Raw genomic sequence first — 23410 nt, forward strand, 5'->3', positions numbered from 1 at the left:
ATTTACGTTCATTCTCACATAGCCACTGCCTGTGTTGCTTTTTAAGGGAATTTTGAAACTTTACCACAGTAACACTCAACACTTGCAGTTGTGAATCCATATATCTAAGAATAAGAGAGAAAGCCCGTAGGACTCAGTGCAGTGGCTGTCCACTCGTGCTCATGAGGCCAGTGCCCCGCTGGGCCTTGGTGGCCAAGGGGCTGGAGAGGAGTACACGGAACCCACACCAGCCAGCAGGGAGCACAGAACTTGAGCTATCCCTGTGATTTCTTGAAAGTAGGAGTTTTGTTGTCTTTTCCAGCTATTTAGGGCTCCTATGTCTATTTCATTAATTCTAAACCCATCTAATTTCATAATATAAAGGTAACAGTATTTTGATGTCTTTCCTTTAAAACTTTCTATCTCGGGAAGTTTCAAGCTTTACATACTTTATGTAGAGAGAACAGTATAATAATTCTCCATATACTCATCACTCAACTTCCAACAGTCAACTCAAAGCCAATCTTGTTCCATCTCAACCAGTGCCCACTAACGTTGTCCCCTCAGGATTTTTTTAGAGAGAGAGAGCATGAAAGCATGAGTGAACAGGGGAGGAGGAGAGGGAGAGGGAGAGAGAGAATCCCAGGCAGGCTCCATGTTCAACGTAGAGCCCAATGCAGGGTTTCGTCCTAAGACTCAGGGATTGTGACGCGAATCAAGAGTTGCATGTTTAACAACCGAGCCAGCCAGGTGCGCCATCTCCTCAGGGTTATTTTTAAGCAAATTCCAGGCACATATACTTTAATCTGTAAGTATTTCAGTTTGTGTCAAAAGATAAGACTCTACCTTTTTTTTTTTTTTAGGACTACCTTTAGATATAACTTAAATGCCATTATTACACCTAAAAAATACATATTCTTCATACCGTTAATATTAGTCAGTGTTCAGATTTCCTCAGTTGTCTTCAAAATGTGTATTATATGGTATTCAAACAAGGCCAAATGTCTCAATTAGTCATAACGTGAATGGTGAAATAATATTGTATGGCATTGATGCCCCAACATATTTAACCGTTTTCCTCATTTTTCTCAACATATATGTTACTTCCAACCTTTCTGTAAGCAGTGTGGTAGAAAACATCTTTATACACAAATAACTGTGTGAAATGTGGCCCCGGATGTGCCATGAGGTGACTGGGCCTGAGCGTCTGTCTGCATATTGGTAAAGGTTGACATTGCCGTGATGAAAAGGTGTCTAATAAAGGGGATGATGAAAAGGGAAAACAAGAAACAACAAGGGGTTGTGGGAAAAGAAGAAGAGTAGTGGCACAGGAGAAAGGGGAGGGGCGGAGAATGGGAGAATGGCGGGGAAAGAACAGGAGAGAGGGGAGGAGAGAGGAAGGCGTCTCACAGAGCTGCCTCAGCCGGCTGTGGTCTGTGTGGACAGCATGTTTCCTGTCCCAGACTGGACTGCCAGCAGGAAGTGTTTTGACAGACGAGATGGCCCATGCAGCAGTGACACGGGAGCCCGGCAGCCCTGCCAAATGGGGCCAGGTGGCCGGCCAGCCTCCCTGGAGTGAGGAATTCAGACCCTCCTCCCCCAAGTATGCTAATGAAGCTCAGTTGAGATGGCTTTGCCAGCCACTGGAGCCGAGGGCCTTTCTGGAGGAATGCCCTCCGCCTTACACATGGTCAGGTCAGGTGGCCCCTGCTACGCAGTGGGTAAGGGCCACTTCCTGAAGGTCACCATTTAGCCTTGGGGCCATCTTTTATTTCCTACTTGTGCCAAGGACTTCAAGCCCAGACACAAGAGAGGGAAATAGTGGTTCAATAATTACCCCCACTGTGCTCAGCCGGAAACACAAAAACGGAGGAAGAATAAAAGGTTACTTGATCTCTCAAGAGACAATATGGTTCGATTTTTTGCCATACAAAAAGCTAGCACTTTGTGAGATTACAGGTAACTTTTATTTTCCTTATATTCTTCTGCATTTTATGAACTTTCTAAATGAACATGTTTTGTTTTTAACAGGAGAGGTTTTAGGGCAAAAAGTGAATGCGACTCTTAAAAGCCCCTTCTTGAAATAGATGCACGTCTCCTTACCCTTCTGTGGAGAGGGACATCATCTTCCTCCCCACTGTATGAAGTGGGGAATCTTGGCACAGATTGCCAGGCAAGTGCGGGCAGCCTCAGTGTGTGGGCTCCAGGCCTTTCTCCCGGGCTGCATCTACACAGGTTTATGCACAAGAGCCCATCTCCTGGAGCCCACAGCCCCAGGATTGGAGCTGGCCTGGACGATTCTCTCTCGTCATCACCCAGCTGGATGTATGACCTCGGAGGTCAGTTCCTTGGAACCAAAGTCACATGCCTTTATGGCAGAAGTTGGTACCAGGGGTGAACCTTTCCCTCCCTTGACAGCAGTTCAAAAAGAAATCTGATCACCCCCCAAGGGGAGAAGCATTGGGACCTATGCCCACATGCAGCTCAGAGGCCAGGGCAAACTCCATGGGAAGGGTGGAGATTGCCTGCTGAATTGTTCGTGGCCTTACCTGGGCCCACACAGAGTGCGCAGGAGTGTCAGAAGTGTCCTCAGAGTGTGTCTGCCACTGTTCCTGTGAGGTGTTCACAGTGCATACTCAAGGAGCCCTTCTTCCGTGAACACTTCTGCAGGCAGGAGGAGGAGGCCGGGTCTGAGCCCAGTAGATGTAAATGGGCTTGTGCAGTGGATCTCCCTGAGGCCTCTCGTTTTGCCAGGACCTCTTCCACTTCCTGGTGATGCCAGCAAGCTTGGTCCAAGGACCTGGGGGGGTGGAGGAAGGGGTGGGTCGCAGAACCAGCCAAGATGGTCCTTGGCTTCACGCAGGGTGGAAATCAAACATGAGCCAGCAGAAGGTGAAAGTAGAGTTTATTGAAGAGAGAGAGAGAGAGAGAAAGTGTCGGAGCATCTGGAAGACTGGAAAAGGAAAAGAGCGGGAGTCTCGTCTTTGTTCGGGGTCTGGGGTTTTTACTGAGGACAGTGGTCTGATGTATGTGTCCTCTCAAACATCCAGGAACCAGTTAGAACAAAGATGAGGGCCCAGGTGTTATTCCTTGGAGCCAAAGGGCCTTGGTTTCCAGATGTCTAGCTCCGGAGGTCTGAAATACGCATATGATAGCTTCCTCAGTTCTCACCTGGTCCTTCCTTAGGTGTTATTTGTTCTAGAGAATCATTAACTCCTGGTCCCATAAGGGGAGGCCGTAAGCTATTTGCATTACAAGGCCTGTGTAAAGTGAGGTGGGGGTGTAGGTCCTAGCAAGGATAGAAACAGGATAAGAAGCAAAGGAGAAAAACACCTTTCTTCCTCATGGGGTCCCTTTGGTTTCCCTGTCTCACTGGCATGCCAGGGTTGTAGCCTGGGTGAAATAAATCCAGCAGTTACGGAGTATGGATGGGGCTGAGCTGCCTCACTGGCTTCGGCTGCCCCCAAAAGTAAAGAGCCAGCGGAAGCAGCCGGCTGGGTGGTTGCTGGGATCCCTGGACTTCTGCCTTTGGAGGGTGCTCACTCATCTTTAAACAAAGGAAAGAAGGAAAAAGAGGAAGAGCAAGGATGAAGGCTCTGACCATTATTCCTTTCTGTTCTCCTGAGGCATTTGACTTAAACTTGCATTTGAGGAACTTGGCAAAGACACAGAAACTGATGCTGTGTAAATAACTACACTTGGTACTTATCCCTCTGCCATCACTTGGGATTCCCAGCGCATTTAGATCCTTTGCCCTCTGGGACTGCTGCCCAAAAAAATGGATGAAGATATAGAGGGTAGAGGAATGTGTACTCAGGCGTTATCGGGAACACACAGTCCAAGTAGAAGGTCACAACTCTGCCCAGGAGCCCAGCGTGCTGACCCAAGCTGGTCCTTTGTTTTGTGTGATTCCCCTTTTCGGCTAATCCCCTCCCCTCAATTTCCACCACCACCAAACTCCTCCCCACCCCCCCCCTTACTTCCTTCTGTTCCTGTGCCTTGCCACAGGTGGCTGGACAGTATTCTGGCTGTGGCTACTTCTTATCCCAGGTGGGAACCTGTCACAGGGATCCTCAGACTTGACAGCTGGGGCTTCTCGCCCAGCCAGGCCTGCTTGGCATGTGCTGCCCAGGAGGCTCTGTCCCTCCCCTTCTCACTCCCAGGTCCTCTGACAGTCTCAGGATAACTTCCAATTTAGGATTGGCTTTGTAGCAGGCAAAGGCACCCAGTTGGACCCAGGGTCAGTGTTCTTGGCTTGCGGACATGAAGTGGGTATTTTCACAAATTTAAAATTGATTCTGTAACCTGCATGAGCTTTGGGCACATATACCTAGTTTCCCCACCCTTTTCCTCCAGGCTCCCCCTCCTGCCGCAGATCACAGATCCGGGGGCAGTGTCTGCACAATCAGCCTTATCCCTGCCATTGAAGGGAGAGGGCTTATGGTTTCACCGAGGTGAAGCAGTACTGCCCTCACCGAGCATGCACACACTAGGCTTGTGATCCAGCTTACACAGGAGATTCCTTGCCTCTCACATAGCTCTAAGCACAGAATTCCTTGAAAGCCATTCCTTTCAAGGCACAGCTGGATCATGCCCTTTCTGCCTATCTCTTGCTCCTTGTCTTATAGGCTAAACCTAACTGGGCAACAGCGAACTCAAAGGCAGCCAGATCTTTTCTCTGGCAGATACTGGGCTGCTGGGAGGCTGGCAGAGCCGAAAAAGGAGACATTGTAACCAGAGGGTATCTCTCCCTCAGAGCAGCAGTTGGAAATGTGATGATCTGAGCCAACAGAGGCTTGTACAATCAATTCCCCTACGGAGAAACTGGTGGGGTGCCCCCTGAGCAGAATGCCAGAGCCAGAGTCTCCTTAGAGTTCCGGAGTACCAGCCTCCTTGCCACATGGCTCCTGGCCAGGACGTGTCAATCTGTGAGGTCTTCCAGGCATTGTTCACTTGGTTATTGTCTGTGTTCAGGGTGCTGTGCTTGAACCATGCGTGCATTGCGGGGTCAGCCCATGAAAGTGTCTGTGTGACCGAGCACGTGAATTAGAGCAGAGTGTGCCAGCAGCCCTGGGGTGCACACGTGTTTGTATGTACAAATAAAGGTCTATTTTAGAGTGGTCAGCTTCACAGACATAGGAACAAAGCCACTTTCTCCCCTGAACTTAAATATTTTGGAAAAAAATATATACAATTTGTAAATTGCCTGGACATACTCAAAGAGACAGCAACTTGGCTCAGACAAGAATCTTTCTTTTGGAGCATTCTGTTCCTGGCAGATTAAAATATGTCCTTTTTAAAAAGGAGAAGAAGGTTGGGCTTACCGATGAAATTTCTATCTAGAGTCATCTGAAATTGACTGAAATAGAGTTATCTGAAATGTTCTTTGCATGGATCTCGCCATTAAAAAGGAGAACAGACATGAAGTTACTTTTTCATTTCCTGGAATCCATATTCATCGCCTTTGAGACATCATCTAGAACAAGAGAGCAAAGGAGCATTCACAAAATGCAGAGGGTCAGAGAACCCTACCCCAAACCCAGCCTCCCTGGGGGTACCCAGGAAGGGTGGTGAAACCCAGCCAGCCCCTCCGAAATGACTCTGAAAGCACCATCCACCAGAGGCTCTACGGCCACGTGAAATAGTTCAACTCGTTTTATAGGGACCTGGGATCCTGTTTGTCTGGATGGTCTACCAGGGCCACAGAGTATTCAAAGCTAGGCTCCTCTCCATGCTGGCAGTTTGATTTTTGAGAGCTTCCTGTAGCCCCACAGGGTCCCGTATGCCTGAGTGCCATCCCCGCCCCCCCTCCCACCTTGACTCTGCTCCTCACTCACATAGTTCCTGGAGAATCTTCTGTGACACCCTTGTTTGTTATTTCCTTCCCAGAATGTCTCCATCTTGGGCCTCTTTCTGTTATTTTCCCATCTTCTCAGGTGTCCTTTGTTTCGGAAAAACACAAGACAGGTCAGAAACGCTCTGTGTAACTGGATCTCAGACGCTGGTCCCACGTGGGCCCCGAGGGTAATTCTGTCTGCCCATTGCAGCCCAGGCCCTTGGCTAAGAGGTGACTCCTCATCTCGACACAGAGCCTCTTTGCAACCTTGGTAAATACCTCAGTTTTCCCCTCCATCAAATGGAAAGGACAAAATGTACCATCCATTCATATGTTTAAAACACTGAGAGTTCATGGAGAGCAAATGATTCTGGTGATGGTGTGGGTTGTTTTTCCTTCTGACAGCTCCTGGCATCAAGGGCTCCAAGCGTTTTTGTCCATAGCAGTTACTGATGTGATTCTGGCATCTGGTAAAGCTGAAATATGGAAATCCCCCGCAGCTTTCGTGAGACAGGCATGTTGAGGGAGGCTGCCAGGCCGGCTGCGTGGAGGCCTCCCCTGACTTCACTCTTCTGTCTCCGCAGCTGCCCACTGGCCCAGCAGCTCTCCTTCCTGCGCAGTGGCCTCCTGAGCAACCTCTACCTACACACCCCCGATTGCCCTGTGCCCCTGCTCCAGTGGCTCTTCCAGGTGAGGAGCACAGACCTGCCACTAGGTGGCGGGAGCATGCTGGCCGAACAGCCCAGTCAGGGCTGCATGGGGGGGGGGGGTGGGCACTTCCCTCTTCTGGCCTTGGGTGCTGCTTGGTCTGTCCCAGTCTGCCAAAAAGAGGGAGGAGAGCTATGATGACAGTCATCACAGAGTTCAGGGACCAGCTCATGGTCTCACTCCATTCCCCCTAGAGTGTGGGCCTCACTGGGTGTTGCCTGAGCCACCAGAAGGCCTCTCCCTGACTACTTGCTACCCTGCAGGTGCTTCCATTGTGTCCAGGCTCCTCTGTATTCCCAAGTCACAGGTCCTGGCCCTGGTCCCACAAGTAGCCTTGCAGTGCCTGTGGAGGTGTGAGGGCCATCATGAATTTACAGCTAGGTGTGCCCCAGTGTTTGAACATTTGGCTCTCTCTGTGGAGTTTAGGGTTTCTGGAGAAGTCTAGAGCAGCTGCTCTGTCTTCTCCTTTCTTCCCTTCTTGCTACTGGAACATTTTGCCTTGGGGGTACATGCGTTCTGCCCTGGGCTTGAAACCTTTGCCCTGAGAAAGACAGAACCCAGCAGGGATAGCCCTGGAACCAGCTGCTGTCATCTGAATGCAAGGCATGAGGGTGCCGGCCTTGGCACCCACCCAGGACCATCCCTGCCTGGGGATGGGCAGGTCACAAGTTCCAGCTGGTCCTGTTCCTGCCAGTTGGGGCCTGGACCCCAGCTGTAAATTAGAGCCACCATGCTGGGTGGATTGTTCTAGGAACTCCTCTGCCTGGGCAGACTGGCTGCCTTCCAGAAAAGGCCCTCCTGCTCTTTCCTCTTCCCTCTGGGATCCTTTCCACCTCCCTCCCTGCCCCAGAGGAAAAAGACACCCTCAGCTCCTGGGGCCCCAGTGTGTGGCTGATGCCCTTGCCCCTCCCCCAGGCCCAGTGGGGACTGGAGGGCCAATAACAGGGAACAGTGCGGCCATTATTCTCTGCCTCCTGTCAGTGCAGTTTCTCTTTGCTCCTTGCACAGTATATGACAGAATGCACAATCAGGCATTGGGAGACACAAAGAACCCATCTGAGACGTCGCCCACAGAGGGTCCTTGTGTGACCCTGACACGGCATGGGGTGCCTTCCCTATCAGTCAGCCTGCGAGCAGTGGGCGAGCCCTGCCCTATCTCTTCTCCCACCTGGTCACCTCAGCAGGGGGCCATAAAACAGAGGACCTAGCCCTGAGGCCAGACAGGCACTAGCTGTGAGTTCCAACTCTGCCACTACTCCCCTGTGACCTTGGGCCGGTTATTTAGTGTCAGCTCTATGCCTCAGTTTCTTACTCTGTAAACTGGGACCAACTGTCCCATGTGAAGATTAAATGAGGAATTCCTGTGACCTGCCTTGTCCTTATGGTCACAGCACAACTCTGCCCAAGGCCTGGACGTCATCCGGAAGGGATGATGTTAGCTCAGAGGTTCTTGTTCTCCATCTTCAGGAGGAGAAACAAAAGCTCTTCTTCTCCCAACGGCTTTAAGCCAGATAAATGAAAGGGGTGCACTTGGCCCTGGGAGCCTTCTGGGGGAGACTCTGCCCAACATCTTTGTCTCCGGAGAGGGAAGGAGGAGCAGGGCAGCTGACGTCTGCCAAGCACAGTGACCATGTGGCCACTCATGTGGCCACACTATGGGCCTTATCATGATGGACTCTGATATTTCACTTTGGAGGTTTTGGTTTTCTTTCCACTTGGAACGTATTTTCTTCTAGTAACAAGTAGCATTTATATATTCATTCATTCCCAGGCATGGGTCGAGTACCTGCTACAGAGTATAGGGATAGAAGGATCTTGGAAATGGTGTCCCAAGTAAATTCTCAGAATGTGGCTATGGTTGGTGCTCAGCGTACTTCAAAACTTCACATTGTTAGTGGGGAGTATGGTTGCAAGAAGGCAGAAATCCATGGGGGCTCCCTGGAGCTGCTAGTGGGATTCTCCTAAGGTGCAGGGGTGGTTCATGGGATCCAGGGGTGGGGCCTCAAGAAAAGCTAGAATCAGGATGGGGAAGGCTTAGGATCCTAGGACAGGCCTTAGGTTCTCTCTATTCCCCAGGCTCCATGGCCAAGTCAATTCCCAGGAAGGAGAGTCTTATTGGCCCAATAAGGGTTAAGTGACACCTCCCCCCCCACCCCCCAAGTCCAATCAAAAGCAGCTAGGTGAGTAGGGTCACAGGGCTGCTGGGGCCCTTGTGTATACCTGGGGTTGATCTGAGACCTAGGGGATGGGTGAGCTAGGCAGATTTCTCCAACCTTGCTCATTGAACTGTTTTCTTTGGGAAGGACATACTGAGTTCCCATGGAGACTAGGTCCTGCCGCTTGCCACCCTCTCTCCTCCCAGTGGAGTGTGCAGTGGAGATGGGTGAATGGGCTTTGGCCTTAGTGTTCATGAATTACTAAGCTGGTCAGGCAGGTGGCATATGCTCTCAATGAATGCATATTCTTGTTGGGAAATGATAACTATGACAAAGTTACAAGAAGCTATGAGAGGAAGAGGGAGGCAGAGTTCTGGTAGTGTAGCTCAGATCCCTGGGAAGACGACTCTGAGACGGGGTTCCCCTGAGCTTCTCTGGGGATCCTTCCCAAGAGCCACACCTCTGAGGGAGAGCAGCCAGGCAGAGAAAATTTCAGAGCCCACAGTCAGTTCTTCGGGGGGCTTTGAAAGTGGGGTGACCCTTTAAAGTTGTCCCAGTTGAGGCAAGAGGTCCAGGCCTCTGGACTGGTATTGGCCAGTTATCAGACTAAGGCTACACTTGGAGAGGGGGTATGACTTTGAGGCATTCCCACCCTGCAAGTTCAATGCCCAGAGAGGAACTCAGCTCAGGACTCTCAGCAAGCAACAACCCCAGCCCCCAGCCCCTGGGGATGAGAGCTTTAGGCCTGAAGAGGGAACGTGCCCAGCACGTCCACCACAGCAGGCTCTTCTCTGCACTCTCAGAAGGATGGTATAATATGCAGCAGGGCCGACCATGGGCAGGAACAGGGCCGCCAAGGCACTGCCCCACCCCTAAGGCCTGGCCCCATCTGTGGCCAGGGTGGCCCTGAGCAGGATGGCCCTGGTGGGGAAGGTGCTGTCTCCCTGTTTTTCTCCATGTCATGTTCTCTCCAGATTCAATATCCCCAGATTATGATCCTCAGACTCAAGGAGCGTTCAAGTAAGGATCCCAGTGAGTTCGAGTCAGATGGGTGACCTGCACTCCCCACTCGGTTATTCGAGGATCTGTATTCCGTACCAAGTCCCTCCCAGAGCCAGTGGTCCAAGATGACTGTAAGTTAAGGCAGTGACCCGGAAATGACACGAGGATCATGGAGAGTAGCCGTCTTGTCATTGTCCAGCTGAGTGTACTGAGTGCTTTTGAACTCTCTCTCTCCTCTACACTGGCCCCTGCCCTGGAGGGGGCATGGCCGTGACCACAGGGAGTAAGGGCCAGAAGGACCGATACTCTCATACAGAGAGGTGGACAGAGTAGGAGATTTCAAGTCACATTGGCCTGGGATTGAATTCTGGCTTTGCTACTTACTAGCTGTGTGACCCTGGGGAAGTTGCTTGACCCCTCTGAGCTTGATTTTTCTCATCTGTAAAATGTCAAAAATGGCAATATCGTTCTGCCACGTGGACTTGTGAGGGTTAAATGGAATTTATTTGGTATGGAATAATAAAGGTTTATTACTATTATTATAGGAATGACCCAGCTAACCTGCTTTTTTTCTCCTTCTAGCTGCTGACATGGCCTCCAGAAACTTCTTCAGGAGCCTTTGGCCTCCTGTGGGATCTCAGTGTGAATGGGCTCTTCCATCAGTCTGGTCAGTACTAGGGAGCAGAGTGGAGACTTTTGCCCTGAGTACACAAGCTCGAGAGCCTATATAATACACAGCTCTCCGCAGCCCTGGAGCATGGCATGCAGGAGAGGTGCTGGTGGGGACATTGCATCACTGGGACATGGAGACATCGGGCCATCTTTGGCTCTGGCTCCAGCATTAGTAAAAAGCTGAGCCAACAGGCTCCTTGGCACCTTGATCTGGCTTCAGACCCATATGTCACTGTGGCCAAGTCCAGGCTGACCTCACAGACTCTTGGGATCCCAGAACAATCTGGAACATGAGTTTTCTGGACTTAAAGGGACAGCTTGCCTCTGAGTTCTTCCTGCGGGCCCCAGTTTGCTTGGGAGGGTTTCAGGAACATCTGCATCTAATCAGGGAAGCTCCTTGTGTTGGAGTCACCAAGGGGGAGGGCCTTGAAGCTGTGCCTCCACCAGTAGTCCCCCTTGGCTCCTTGGGTATCAGCAGAGCCCCTAAGTTTGATCCAGGCAAAAATGAGAGCCCTAAGTCTGTACCTTCGTCCTGACATTGAAAAGGTGATTTAGGTCATCTCTATACCTGAAGATGTTCAGAGTTCCACAGAGCAATCAGTTTTCCCTTTAGTGGCTATACCCTTCCCACGCTGTCATCATTTGGTACCTGAACCTAGACACTTGGGCACCAAAAGCTATCATGTAGCCAGTTGAAAGGTGCTTACGGCAGACAGGGAGAGGGATTCACAGGTGTCCGGAGCCTGCTTTTGCCCACAGCTGTAATCTGCCCACCCTCCCACTAAAATTTGAAAGCACCTAACCCTAAAGACCAAAGTTATAGACCCACCATGCAGCATTAAGCCCCTGCCCCACTGGCCCTTTGGATTTCTGCTTTTGTGCCTCTTGTACTTAAGGAGTTGACTGAGCTGGGGCCCATCTGTCAAATGAGAGCATTCCAGACTCCCGCATCCCCTCCTCTCCTCCCCCATTCCCCATCCCCACGCTGGGACCCTTGTAACTGAGGTCTTCTGAATAGCACCAGTCTGGGCATCCCCACCCTTTTCATAACCTCTGCCCCTGCAGCCCGAGCTGCCCTTTTTTGAACCTCTGGGGCCTCCTCTGCGGCATGCCTGCCCTTTTGGGGAACAGAGGCCTTCCTTGTCTTGCTCCTCTCCTCCATGCAGTGGTATGTGTTTCCTCCCGCAGAGGCAGAGGGGACATCCCACTCTTTTTTGCTTCTTGTTCCATCGTCCCTGATTCACTTGTCTTATCATCCCCATCAGGAGGGGACAGGATCCTGCTCTGAAGTTCCCAGCCAGTTCACCTCTGGCTCCAGAGAGTTTCTCATGGTATCACTTGAGAGCCCAGCCTGAGCTTCTCTTTCTTTCCCATTGGGATAGAGACTGGCCTAGAGAATTCCATGCCAAGGTTGGGATCTTGACTGATTTGGGGAAGGTCAAAGTCCAGGTCCACAAAAGAATTGAAAGCAGGGACTTAAACGGGTATTTGTACACCCAGGTTCGTAGTAGCATTATTCACAAATAGCCAGAAGGTGGAAGTAACCCAGGTGTCAATGACAGATGAGTGGATAAAATGTGGTATATACATGCAATGGAATGCTATTCAGCATTCAAAAGGAGGGAAATCTTTGACACAGGCTACAACATGGGTGAACTGTGAGGACATTATGCTGAGTGAATAAGCCAGGCACAAAAGGACAAGCACTGTATGGGCCACGTATGTGGAGTACCTACAGGCATCAAGTTCGTAGAGACAGAGCATGGAATGGTGGTTGCCAGGACCCAGGAGAAGGGGCAGTGGAAAGTTAGTGTGTAATGGGGACAGAGTTTCAGTTTGGGAGGATGAAAAAGTTCAGGAAATGGACAGTGGTGATGGTTGCACAACAGTGTGAGGGTACTTAACACTGCTGAACTGTGCACTTCAAAATGGCTAAGGGGAAATTTTTATGTTACGTGACTTTTACCATAACTATAAATAAATAAGTAAATAAAATAAAATAAATAAAATAAAATAAAATAAATGAAATAAAATAAATAAAATAAAATAAAATAAAAAATAAATAAAATAAAATAAAATAAAATAAAATAAAATAAAATAAAATAAAATAAAATAAAAAATAAAATAAAATATAGGTGTCAGCAGAGAATCTACCAAAAGCTGGAACTAAAAATCAACCACCAGTTCAAGAAGCATGTGTAAGGTTAAATTAGATCCAGAATGGGTATAAAAGGAAGTCGTGCTCCTCAGGAGTTGTTAGCAACTTGAGGTGCTCTGAGTGTCCTTGTCCTCTGTAGGACACAGCCCTCTAGGGCAGAACCTGCGAGCTGCCTTCCCTCCAATTTGGAACTGTGATCGAAGTATGTGTTTTCAGGTTGCCTGGCCTTTCTCTTTAGTAAAATGGGGAGATTTGCATGTGTGTAAATTTCCATCCCTTGCTGGAGTTTGTGGTGACTGGCTGTTTTTCACAGACAACCCTGGGGAAGGTCTTACTGTCCTGAGTAAAGGGAGAGCTGAGGCCGGCCCAGGCCTCAGAGTGGACTGTTACAGGTGTGCCCTGGATGACTGGGGCTGAGGGCTGAGCAGGGTTCAGGTCCGGGGGTCACTGGAGTTTTGGAGTATGGTGGATATTGCTTTCCTACATTGAGAAGCAGCACACATCACCTGGTAAAAGCTCCTTGGTGAGCTCGAAGACTAGGATATTTCAGAACACTGACATTTTTCACTGCAAGGGGTGTTTATGCATTTATTTAGAAGACATACATTGAGTGTCTCCTCTGTTCAGTACTTCGCTAGATGGCAGAGGAAGATACAGGGGTGAATAATGTGTGGTTCCTGCCCTCAGAAGGCTGACAGCCAAGTGGGAGGAGATGAAATGCACAATTAAAACAGGAGATAGACACAACCACAAAACTGTGGGAATTCCAAGGAGAGGAAGATTACTTCTAGCTAGGTGGGGTTGGGGTGCAGGGAGGCTGGAAACAGGAAGTGCTTTGTAAGAAAGAAGGCAGTTGAATCATCTCTCAAAAGATATATAAGGCAGGGATGGCAAACTCACTTGTCTGTGGGGACCAAGTGAGTGAGTGACTAGAGAGTTCCTGCCCTGTCTAAGAGGCTAGTAGGTCTGGTATTCACACATCTCTCCTTTTTTTTTTTAAGTTTATTTATTTTGAGAGAGAGAGTGTGTATGTGCAAGCACAGGGGGAGGGGCAGAGAGAGAGAGGAGAGAGAGAATCCCAAGCAGGCTCCATGCTGTCAGCTCAGAGCCCTGCCTGACAGCCCAACACTATCCAATCTCGTGAACCATGAGATCATGACCTGAGCCGAAATCCAGAGTTGACACTTAACTGACGAAGCCACCTAAATGCCCCCAGATCTCTCCATTTTCAAGAGAAGCTGTGTTTTAGTCAGTTTAACTTTGACTGTAAGTGGCAAATACCCAATTAAGAAAAGTTTATTGTCTAACATGACAATAAATCCAGATGTGAGGGGTTCCATGGTATGCTTAGCAGATCTGCAGTATCAGGGCTCCAGCTTTAGCTTCTGTGTTACCCTTCTCACTACATCTCCTCAAGGTTGCAAAATGGCTGCCATAGCTCCAAGCATCATCATGTTCTCATGATACAGCAGTTCAAGGCAGAAAGAAGAGTGGAGGAGGTCATCCTTTCTCTTATTTTTCTCTCGTTTTACCAGGACACTTTCCATTTTGTTTCATTAGACAGAACTGGGTCACAGCCTTTAGAGGACATTTGCCATGTTTTCTGACTGTCTGACACCATTTGAACAGCATGGCTATGTTTGAAGAATTTTTAGCCTCCTGATCCTCCCTCCCCCTCCAGGGTACAATCCTGGAGACTCACTTTTCCAGCCTCCTTTCTAATATTTGAATTTTTAGTTTGGAATTTCCATTTAGTTCTGTATTATTTTTTTATAGTTTGTATTTCTCTACTGGGATTTCTTACATGTTCATTCAATATGAGCATATTATCATTTACCACTCTGAGCATAGCTATAACAGTTGCTTTAAATCCTTGTCTGTAATTATAACATCTAGATTATCTAATTCATCAACATGGAAAAATAAGTATGAAAGAGGACATTTATTTAGAGTGAGTAGAGAAGTCATACCAAATACTGGACCTTGGGAGGTTTAGATCCCTTTCTTCTAGATCTCTTTAGATCTAGAAATGTTCATGTAGAAATGGCCATTGGTTGTAGCCTGTCTTCCTTCCCTAACCTAGAACATTCACAGGGGGCCATGCCAGTGAGGACCTCAGAGCTTAAGCTTCATTAACTTTACCGTCAATTGGCTTCTAACACGTAGCAAACTGCTTTCTATTTAAACACCCAGAGCTTTTTTTCTGTTGCCTGTAGCTCAGAGCCCTGACCGACCCAATAGCCACCCCAGGCCAGTCCCTGTAAAGATAAGCAGGTTGACATGACTCATCTGCTGGGGTGGACCCACTTTCCTTGAGCAGACACCCAAACAATACCAGGGATGACGGGGAGCATGGCTGTTGGGTCAGCAGCCAGTATAACCTGCTGAAGTCAGAATACGTATGTGAAATCTCTCGGTAATGAATTCAGTTAAAAGACAAAACCCCCCAAACCCCCACTGTGAACCCATCTGCAGACTATATTCCACTGTAGATGCTATATAGCACCACTGACTTGCAGCCCTGCGGGTCGGATTTGGGTGTGGAGAGATGCAAGGGAAGGAGGGAGCACTGGGAACAAAGACGAGGAGGAAGGGAGAGTAGGGCTCCCTTAAAGGGGTAGATTAGGAGATAAGACTGGATGTTTGAAGCCAGATCTCAGAGGATGGTGGGGGCTGTTGCAGGCACAGTGAAGTGTTGTTAATATTTATCAAGACTGGGACAGAATTTGTGTTGTTTAGATGTAATTCACATACCATGTAATTCACTCTTCTAAAGTGTATGATTCAATATGATTCATAGAGTTGCTCAACCATCACCACTAATTCCAGAACATTTTCATCACCCCGGAAAAAAACCTCATACCCATCAGTGGTCACTTCCCACCCCCTCACTCCTCCCAGCCCCTGGCAGCCCTTAATCTACATTCTGTCTCCATGAACTTGCTTATTCTGGACATTTCATATAAATGTAATGATATAATGTGTGACCTTTTGTATCTGGTTTCTTTCATTTAGCATAATATTTGCAAGGTTCATGCATGTTGTAGCATATATTAGTACTTTATTCTTTTTTATGGCTGAATAATATTCCATTGTATGGATGTACCGTATTTTATCCATTCATCTGTTGGTGGACACTTGCTTTGTTTCTACTTTTTTACTATTGTGAATAATGCTACAATAAACATTTGCACGCATATGTTTATGGGGACATGTGTTTTCAGTTCTCTTGGGTGTACACTTAAGAGTGGAATTGCTGGGTCATATGTTGACTATATGTTTAACTTTTTGAAGGATTGCCAAACTATTTTCTCAAGTGGCTGCATCATTTTGCATTCCCACCAACAATGTAGGAGGGTTCCAGTTTCTTCACACCCTTGCCAACATTTGTTACTGTCCATCTTTTAATAGCCAAAACTAGTGGGTGTTAAGTGGTATCTTGTGGTTTGGATTTGCATTTCTCTAATGACTAAGGATTTTCAGCATCTGTTCATATATTCATTGGCTATTTGTATGTCTTCTTTGGGGAAACATCTGTTCAAGCTTAGCCCATGTTTTGATTGGGTTGTTGGTCTTTTTTTGTTGAGTTGCAGGAGTTCTTTATATACTCTAGATACCTGGGGAGCCTGGGTGGCCTAGGGGAGTCAGGGAACTCCCCTGGGGAGGCCTGGGGAGTCGTTTGAGCATCCGACTTCGGCTCAGGTCTTGATCTCAGGGTTTGTGGGTTCGAGCCCCGTGTCAGGCGCTGTGCTGACAGCTCAAAGCCTGGAGCCTGCTTCAGATTCTGTGTCTCCCTCTCTCTTGGTACCCTTCCTTCTGCTTGCGCTCTGTCTCTCAAAAATGAATAAACGTTAAAAAAAAATGTATATATTCTAGATACTAGACCCTCACCAGGTATGTGATTTGCAGATATTTTTTCCCATTCTGTGGTTTTTGTTTTCACTTTCTTGATAGTGGCCTTTGATGCACAAGTTTTAAATTTTGATGAAGTCTAATTTATCTAACATTTTCCTATTGTTTGCTATGCTTTTGGTGTCAAATAAGACACCACTTCCTAGTCCAAGGTCATGAATATTTTTCCCTTTGTTTCCTTCTGAAAGATTTATTCTTTTGGCTCTTGCATTTAACTCTTTGATTTATTCTGAGTTGTTTTTTTTAATATGGTGTGAGATAGGGGTTTAGCTTCATTCTTCTGCATGTGGGTATCCAATTGTTGAAAAGCAGCATTTGTTGAAAAGACTGTTCTTTCTCCATTCAGTTGGCACCCTTGTTGAAAATCAATTGACCATAGATACAAGAGTTTATTTCTGGATTCTCAGTTTTATTCCATGAGTTATATATCCTTATGCCAATACCCCAAATTCTTGATTGCTACAGCTTGCAGTATTGAAATTGGGAAGTGTGAGTCTTCTAGCTTTGCTCTTTTCAAAATTATTTTGGCTATTTTGGGTCTCTTGTATTTCCATATTAATTTTAGGATGGCTTGTGAACCTCTGTAAAAATGACAGCTGGGGTTTTGATAGTGATTGTGTTGAATCAGTAGATAACTTTGAGTATTACTGCCATTTTATTTTTTTTTTAATTTTTTTTTTTCAACGTTTATTTATTTTTGGGACAGAGAGAGACAGAGCATGAACGGGGGAGGGGCAGAGAGAGAGGGAGACACAGAATCGGAAACAGGCTCCAGGCTCTGAGCCATCAGCCCAGAGCCTGACGCGGGGCTCGAACTCACAGACCGCGAGATCGTGACCTGGCTGAAGTCGGACGCTTAACCGACTGCGCCACCCAGGCGCCCCTACTGCCATTTTAATAATATTGAGTCTTCCAATCCACAAATATGGAATATCTTCCCATTTATTTAGATCTTCTTTAATTTCTTTCATCAGTGTGTCTTATACTTTTGTTAAATTTATTCCTAAGTATTTTATTATTTTTGATGCTATTATAAATGGAATTTTTTCCTTCGTTTTCTTTTCAGGTTGTTCCTTACTGGTGTGTAGAAAGACAGCAGATTTTTGTATACAGACCTTGTATCCTGCAACCTTGCTGAACTCGTTTATTAGCTCTAATTGTTTTTTTAATGGCAGAATTTGGTTTTGAAAGCAAACATGTTCTTGTGCAATTAATTGCTTGAAAGAAATGACCTCATGTTTCTTTAGCAAACGTGCTTTGGCTGTGCCAACGTAGGACTGGCCAGTAACTGTGCCAGCACACCGAGTAGGCAGTAGTGCCTGGAGAAAAGGAGCCCTATCAATGAGATCGAAACACTCTAGAGAAGGAGTAAAACACGCGTAGGTTCTGTCCTTTCGTCTACCAACAGTGTTCTTCATTCTTACCTACCCATTCCATTCCTTACCAGCTTCTATAATATTTGTGTAGGAGGGGGAGAACATAACAAAATAAAATGACCCTCGCCAGTACATTCTTTGGATATTTTTTAAGTGGGCGAGAAACTTAGTTCTCAGAAAAAATTAGTTTCATTTTCTTTGTGTCTTTGGACACTTTGTTCTTCCTCACGTGGTCACCATGCTTTTTCTTTCTGTCCCCAGGGCTCCAGTATTATAGTCATTGGGGCTTTGGCACTCCCTTGGACAGGCCTCTGTTTTGCGGGTCACTTTCTTTTCTGTCATTGTTTGCTTGTATTCTATCTCCTTTCTCCTTCTCTACCTTCCTTTCTTGCTCCTTCTCAGATAATATTTATAAGATTGCTTCTTGTAAAAAGAATAAAACAAAACAAAACCGAGACAAATAACCTTGTTAGCTAGGTAAACCCTGTTGTTATTATCTTAAAGTATTCTATGTATATTAAGTACAGAAAATTCGAATACCAGGAAAAAAAGAAAATTCAAATACTAGAGAAAGGTGCAAAATTAAAAGTGAAAGCTTCCTTGCCCACCCACTCCCAATGGCCACTTCCTCTCCCCAAGTAGTTATTATTAAGAGTTTCATGTGATTATTTCTATGAGCAAAATTAATGCACAATCCACATAACACATGTTTTGTATTTATAGATTTACTTACATCGTATTTCTCCTGACACTTTGGTATTCATCTTAAGTTACCTCCAGTAGAGAGTTAATCTTCTAGGATTTTCCCAGCTCTCTCCCCTGGATGTCAGGAGAGGCCACAGTCTACACAATGCAAGTCAGACAGGATTTTCTAGACCAGGGGTCTCCAGCGTGGGGGACCTTTGAGGTGGGATGAGCCACCAGGTGTAAAAGAAAACATTAACACCTATATTTACATTTTAACCCATCTTTCTTTTTCTTAAGTTTTATTGAGGTATGTAATTGACACACATTAACCTGTACATATTTAAAGTATGCAATCTATTCACTTGACATATGTATATACCCATAAAACTGTCATCATTAGCAAGATAATGATGTCCAATGCCCTCAAAGTTTCCTTGTGCATCTATGTAATAAATTTATCTCTCCTTTCCCTTTTGTCTGTAGGAAACCACTGATCTACTTTCTGTCACTACAGATCAGTTTGCATTCTCTAGAATTTTATTTAAATATATGGAATCATGCAATGGGTACTTTTTTTTGGGGGGGGGGTCTGGCTTCTTTCACACAGGATAATTTGAAATCCATCTTTGTTGTTGTATGTATCCATAGTTTATTCCTTTTCATAGCTGAGTGGTATTTCATTGTATGGATATCCTATCCCTACTGATGGACATTTGGGTTTTTTTTCTTTCAGTTTGGGGGGCTATTAAAATCTGCTGTAAACGTTCTTATGCAGGTCTTTATATGGACATCTGCTTTCTTTCCCTTGGGGTAAATATCTATGAGTGGATAGGCTGGGTCATATGATAAATGTATGTTTAAAGTGCTTTTTTTTTTAAGTTTATTTTTTCTTTAGTAATGTCTATACCCAATGTGGAGCTTGAACTCACAACCTCAAGATCAAGAGTCTCCTCCTCTTACAACTGAGCCAGCCAGACATCCCTGTATGTTTAAGTTTTTAAGATATTGCCATACTGGGGAGCCTGGGTGGCTCATTTGGTTAAGTGTCTGTCTGACTCTTGGTTTCAGTTCAGGTCATGATCTCACAGCTTCCTGGGTTCGAGCCCCACATCGGGCTCTGTGCTGACAGCATGGAGTCTAGTTGGGATTCTCTCTCTGTCCCTCTCTCTGCCCCTCTTCCACTTGCTCTGTCTCTCTCTGTCTCTGTCTCTCTCTCTCTCAAAAGAAAAAAATAATAATGAATTGCCAAACTGTTTTCTAAAGTGACCCTGCCATTTCCCTGCCAGCAGTGTAGGAGAGTTCCAGTTGCTCCACATCCTTCCACCACTTAGGTATAGTCAGTCCCTTTTTTTTTTCTTTTTAATGTTTATTTTTGAGAGAGAGAGGGAGGGAGAGAGATGAGTGGGGGAGGAGCAGAGGGGGGGGGGTACAGAGGATCCAAAACAGGCTCTGTGCTAATAGCAGAGTCTGACACAGGACTCAAACCCATGAACCGTGAGATCGTGACCTGAGCTGAAGTCAGGTGCTCAACCGACTGAGTCACCCAGGGGCCTCTAATCAGTCTTTTTAATAGGTATGTAGTGGTAGCTCATTGTGCTTTTAATTTTCATTTCCCTAAGGACTGGTGATCTTTGCATCAGCTTATTTGCCATCTGTGTGTCTTCTTTAGTTAAATGTCTATTTAGTTTTTTGGTCTACTTTCTTATTGGGTTGTCTTCCTATTGAATTGTAAGAGTTCTGTATATATTCTTTTTTTTTTTTTTTTTTTTTTTTTTTTAGTTTATTTTGAGAGAGAAGAAGCAGAGGGGAGGGGCAGAGAGAGGGAGAGAGAGGATCCCAAGCACGCTCTGCACTGACAGTGCAGAGCTAGTCCAACATGGGACTCAAACCCATGAACCTGTGAGATCATGACATGAGCAGAAATCAAAAGTTGGACACCCAACTGACTGAGCCACCCAGGTGTCCCCTGTATATATTCTAATTACAGTTCTTGGTCAGTACATTTTTTGCAAATATTCTCCCCTAGTCTGTGGCTTTCCTTTTCATTTGTATGACCGTATGTTTTGAAGAACAAATGTTTTTATGTTTTAATGACGTACAATTTATTGATATTTTATCGTTGGTGTTTTTAGTGTTGTATTTCAGAAATATTTGTGAGGGGCACCTGGGTGGCTCAGTCAGTTGAGTGTTAGGTTAAGCATCTGACTTTGGCTCAGGTCATGATCTCATGGTTTGTGAGTTCAAGCCCCGCATAGGGCTCTGTGCTGACAGCTCAGAGCCTGGAGCCCGCTTTGGATTCTGTGTCCCCCTCTCTCTCTGTCCCTCCCCTGTTCATGCTCTGTCTCTCTCAAAAATAAAAATAACCATAAAAAAAACTTTTAAAAAAAGTAAGAAATATTTGTGAAACCTGGGTCGCTGAGATCTTTTCTTGTTTTCTTCTACAAATTTCATAATTAAGTTTTATAATTTACACTTTTTATAATTAAAATAAGTTTAATACTTTATAATTAGCCTTACATTTTTGGGTCAGTGGTCCATTTCACTGGTGTAAGGTTAAGCTTAATTTCTCAACATATGGCTATACAATATTACCAATACATTTTCAACACATTTGTTGAAAAGATTATTCTTACTGAATTGAATTAACTTGGTATGTTTATTCAGAAACCAATCGATCATATATGTGTGGGTCTATTTCTGAACTCTAGTTTGTTTCATTGATTTATAGGTCTAATTTTATCCCCACTGTCTTTATACCGTAGCTTTATAAGTGTTGAAATCAGATAGTTTAAATCCTTCAACTTCATATTCTTTCTGAAACTTTTTTGGCTCTTCTAGGTCCTTTGCATTTTCATATAAATTTTAGAATGAGCTTGTCATTTTCTACCAAAAAAAAAAAAATTCTGCCTGAGTCTTTTTTTTTTTTAATTTTTTTTCAACGTTTTTTATTTATTTTTGGGACAGAGAGAGACAGAGCATGAACGGAGGAGGGGCAGAGAGAGAGGGAGACACAGAATCCGAAACAGGCTCCAGGCTCTGAGCCATCAGCCCAGAGCCCGACGCGGGGCTCGAACTCCCGGACCGCGAGATCGTGACCTGGCTGAAGTCGGACGCTTAACCGACTGCGCCACCCAGGCGCCCCTCTGCCTGAGTCTTTATTGGGATTGCACTGAATCTATAGATCAATATGGGGCAGATTGACATACTTAAGAATATTAAGCCCTCCAATCCATGCACATGGGATGTCTCTCCATTTATTTAGATCTTCAGTTTCTTTTTTTTTTTTTTTTAATGTTTATTGATTTTTGACAGAGAGAAACAGGGCACGAGCAGAGGAGGGGCAGAGAGAGAGGGAGACACAGAATCCGAAGCAGGCTTCAGGCTCTGAGCTGTCAGCACAGAGCCAGGCGTGGGGTTTGAACTCATGACCTGTGAGATCATGACCTGAGCCAAAGTTGGACCCTTAACCCACTGAGCCACCCAGGTGCCCTAGTTTCTTTCTACATTTTGATGTACAAGTTTTGCAATTCTTTTGCTGAATTTATTCCTGAGTATTTTATTATTTTTGATACTATTATAAAATGAATTGTTTTCTTTCCTTTTTTTTTTTAATGTTTATTTTCTTGACAGAGACAGAGTGCGAACAGGGGAGGGGCAGAGAAAGAGAGGGAGACACAGAATCTGAAGCAGGCTCCAGGCTGTGAGCTGTCAGCACAGAGCCTGATGCAGGGCTCGAACTCACAAACTGTGAGATTATGACCTGAACCAAAGTACGACGCTTAACCGACTGAGCCACCCAGGCACCCCAAAATGAATTGTTTTCTTAATTTCATTTTCAAATTGTTCATTTTGTACTACTCTATAATCGATTTTTGCATATTGATCTTTATCCTACAGACTTGATAAACCCCTACTTTGCTGAGAATTTTAAAAAATTTTTTAAAATGTTTATTTTTGAGAGAGAGACAGAGAGACAGAGTGTGAGCGGGAGAGGGGCAGAGAGAGAGAGAGGAAGACACAGAATCTGAAGCAGGCTCCAGGCTCTGAGCTGTTAGCACAGAGCCTGATGTGAGGCTCCAACTCATGAACCAGGAGATTGTGCCCTGAGCTGAAGTCAGATGTTTAACCGACTGAGCCACCCAGGTGCCTCTCTTCTTCAGTCCCTTAACATGGTGAATTACATTGACTGATTTTTGAATGTTTATTTTTGCATCCTTGCATTCTGGAATAATCCTATTTGGTTATGATGTATTAATTTTGTATATTTTATTGGATTCAATCTGGTAAAGTTTTGTTGAGAACTCTTAACATTTATGTTCGCTAAAGATATTAGTCTGTAGGTTTCTTTCTGGTTTTGGTGTCAGAGTAATACTGACTTCATAGAACGTGTTAAGAGGTATTTGCTCTTCTTCAGTATTCTGGAAAAGTTTGTATAGAACTGGTATTATTTCTTCCTTAAATGTTTGGTAAAATTAGCCAGTGGAACCATCTGGACCTTGAGTTTTCTTTATGGGAAGATTTTTAATTACAAATCCAATTATTAAAAGTAGATATGTGGCTATTTACATTACCTGTTTCTTCTTGAGTGAGCTCTGTTGTTTTGCATCTGTTTCACCTAAGTTGTCAAATTAATGGCATAAATGTGTTCATAATATTCTCCTATTATCCTTTTCAAGTCTGTTGGATCAGTGATGATGGCCTCTTTCTCATTCTGATATTGGTAATTTGTTTCTTTCTTCTTCCCAATCATTTGGGTTACAGGTTTATCACCTTTATTGATCTCAAAGAAACAGCTTTTGGTTTCATTGATTTTCCTTAGAGTTTCTGTTTTCTGTTTCATTGATTTCTGCTTACCTTTATTTCCTTTCAAATTCTGCTTGTTTGGGGTTTGATCTGTTCTATTTTCCTCCAGTTTTTTAAGGTG

General features: G+C 45.5%; 1 protein-coding gene across 1 annotated transcript in view; it reads left to right on the forward strand.

Moving 5' to 3' along the window:
• FAM178B (family with sequence similarity 178 member B) overlaps positions 1 to 23410 on the forward strand; it is a 91841-nt gene that overhangs the window by 10745 nt on the left and 57686 nt on the right. Inside the window, exons 7-8 of the mRNA XM_047069179.1 lie at positions 6400 to 6505; positions 10264 to 10348. Of these exons, the coding sequence (XP_046925135.1) occupies positions 6400 to 6505; positions 10264 to 10348 (191 nt within the window). The remainder of the gene's footprint in view (positions 1 to 6399; positions 6506 to 10263; positions 10349 to 23410) is intronic.

The sequence above is a fragment of the Lynx rufus genome, unplaced genomic scaffold (assembly GCF_022079265.1).
Source record: "Lynx rufus isolate CCGP_SWC_20201006 ecotype Redwood Valley unplaced genomic scaffold, mLynRuf1.p SCAF_8, whole genome shotgun sequence".
In the NCBI taxonomy this organism is placed as follows: Eukaryota; Metazoa; Chordata; class Mammalia; order Carnivora; family Felidae; genus Lynx; species Lynx rufus.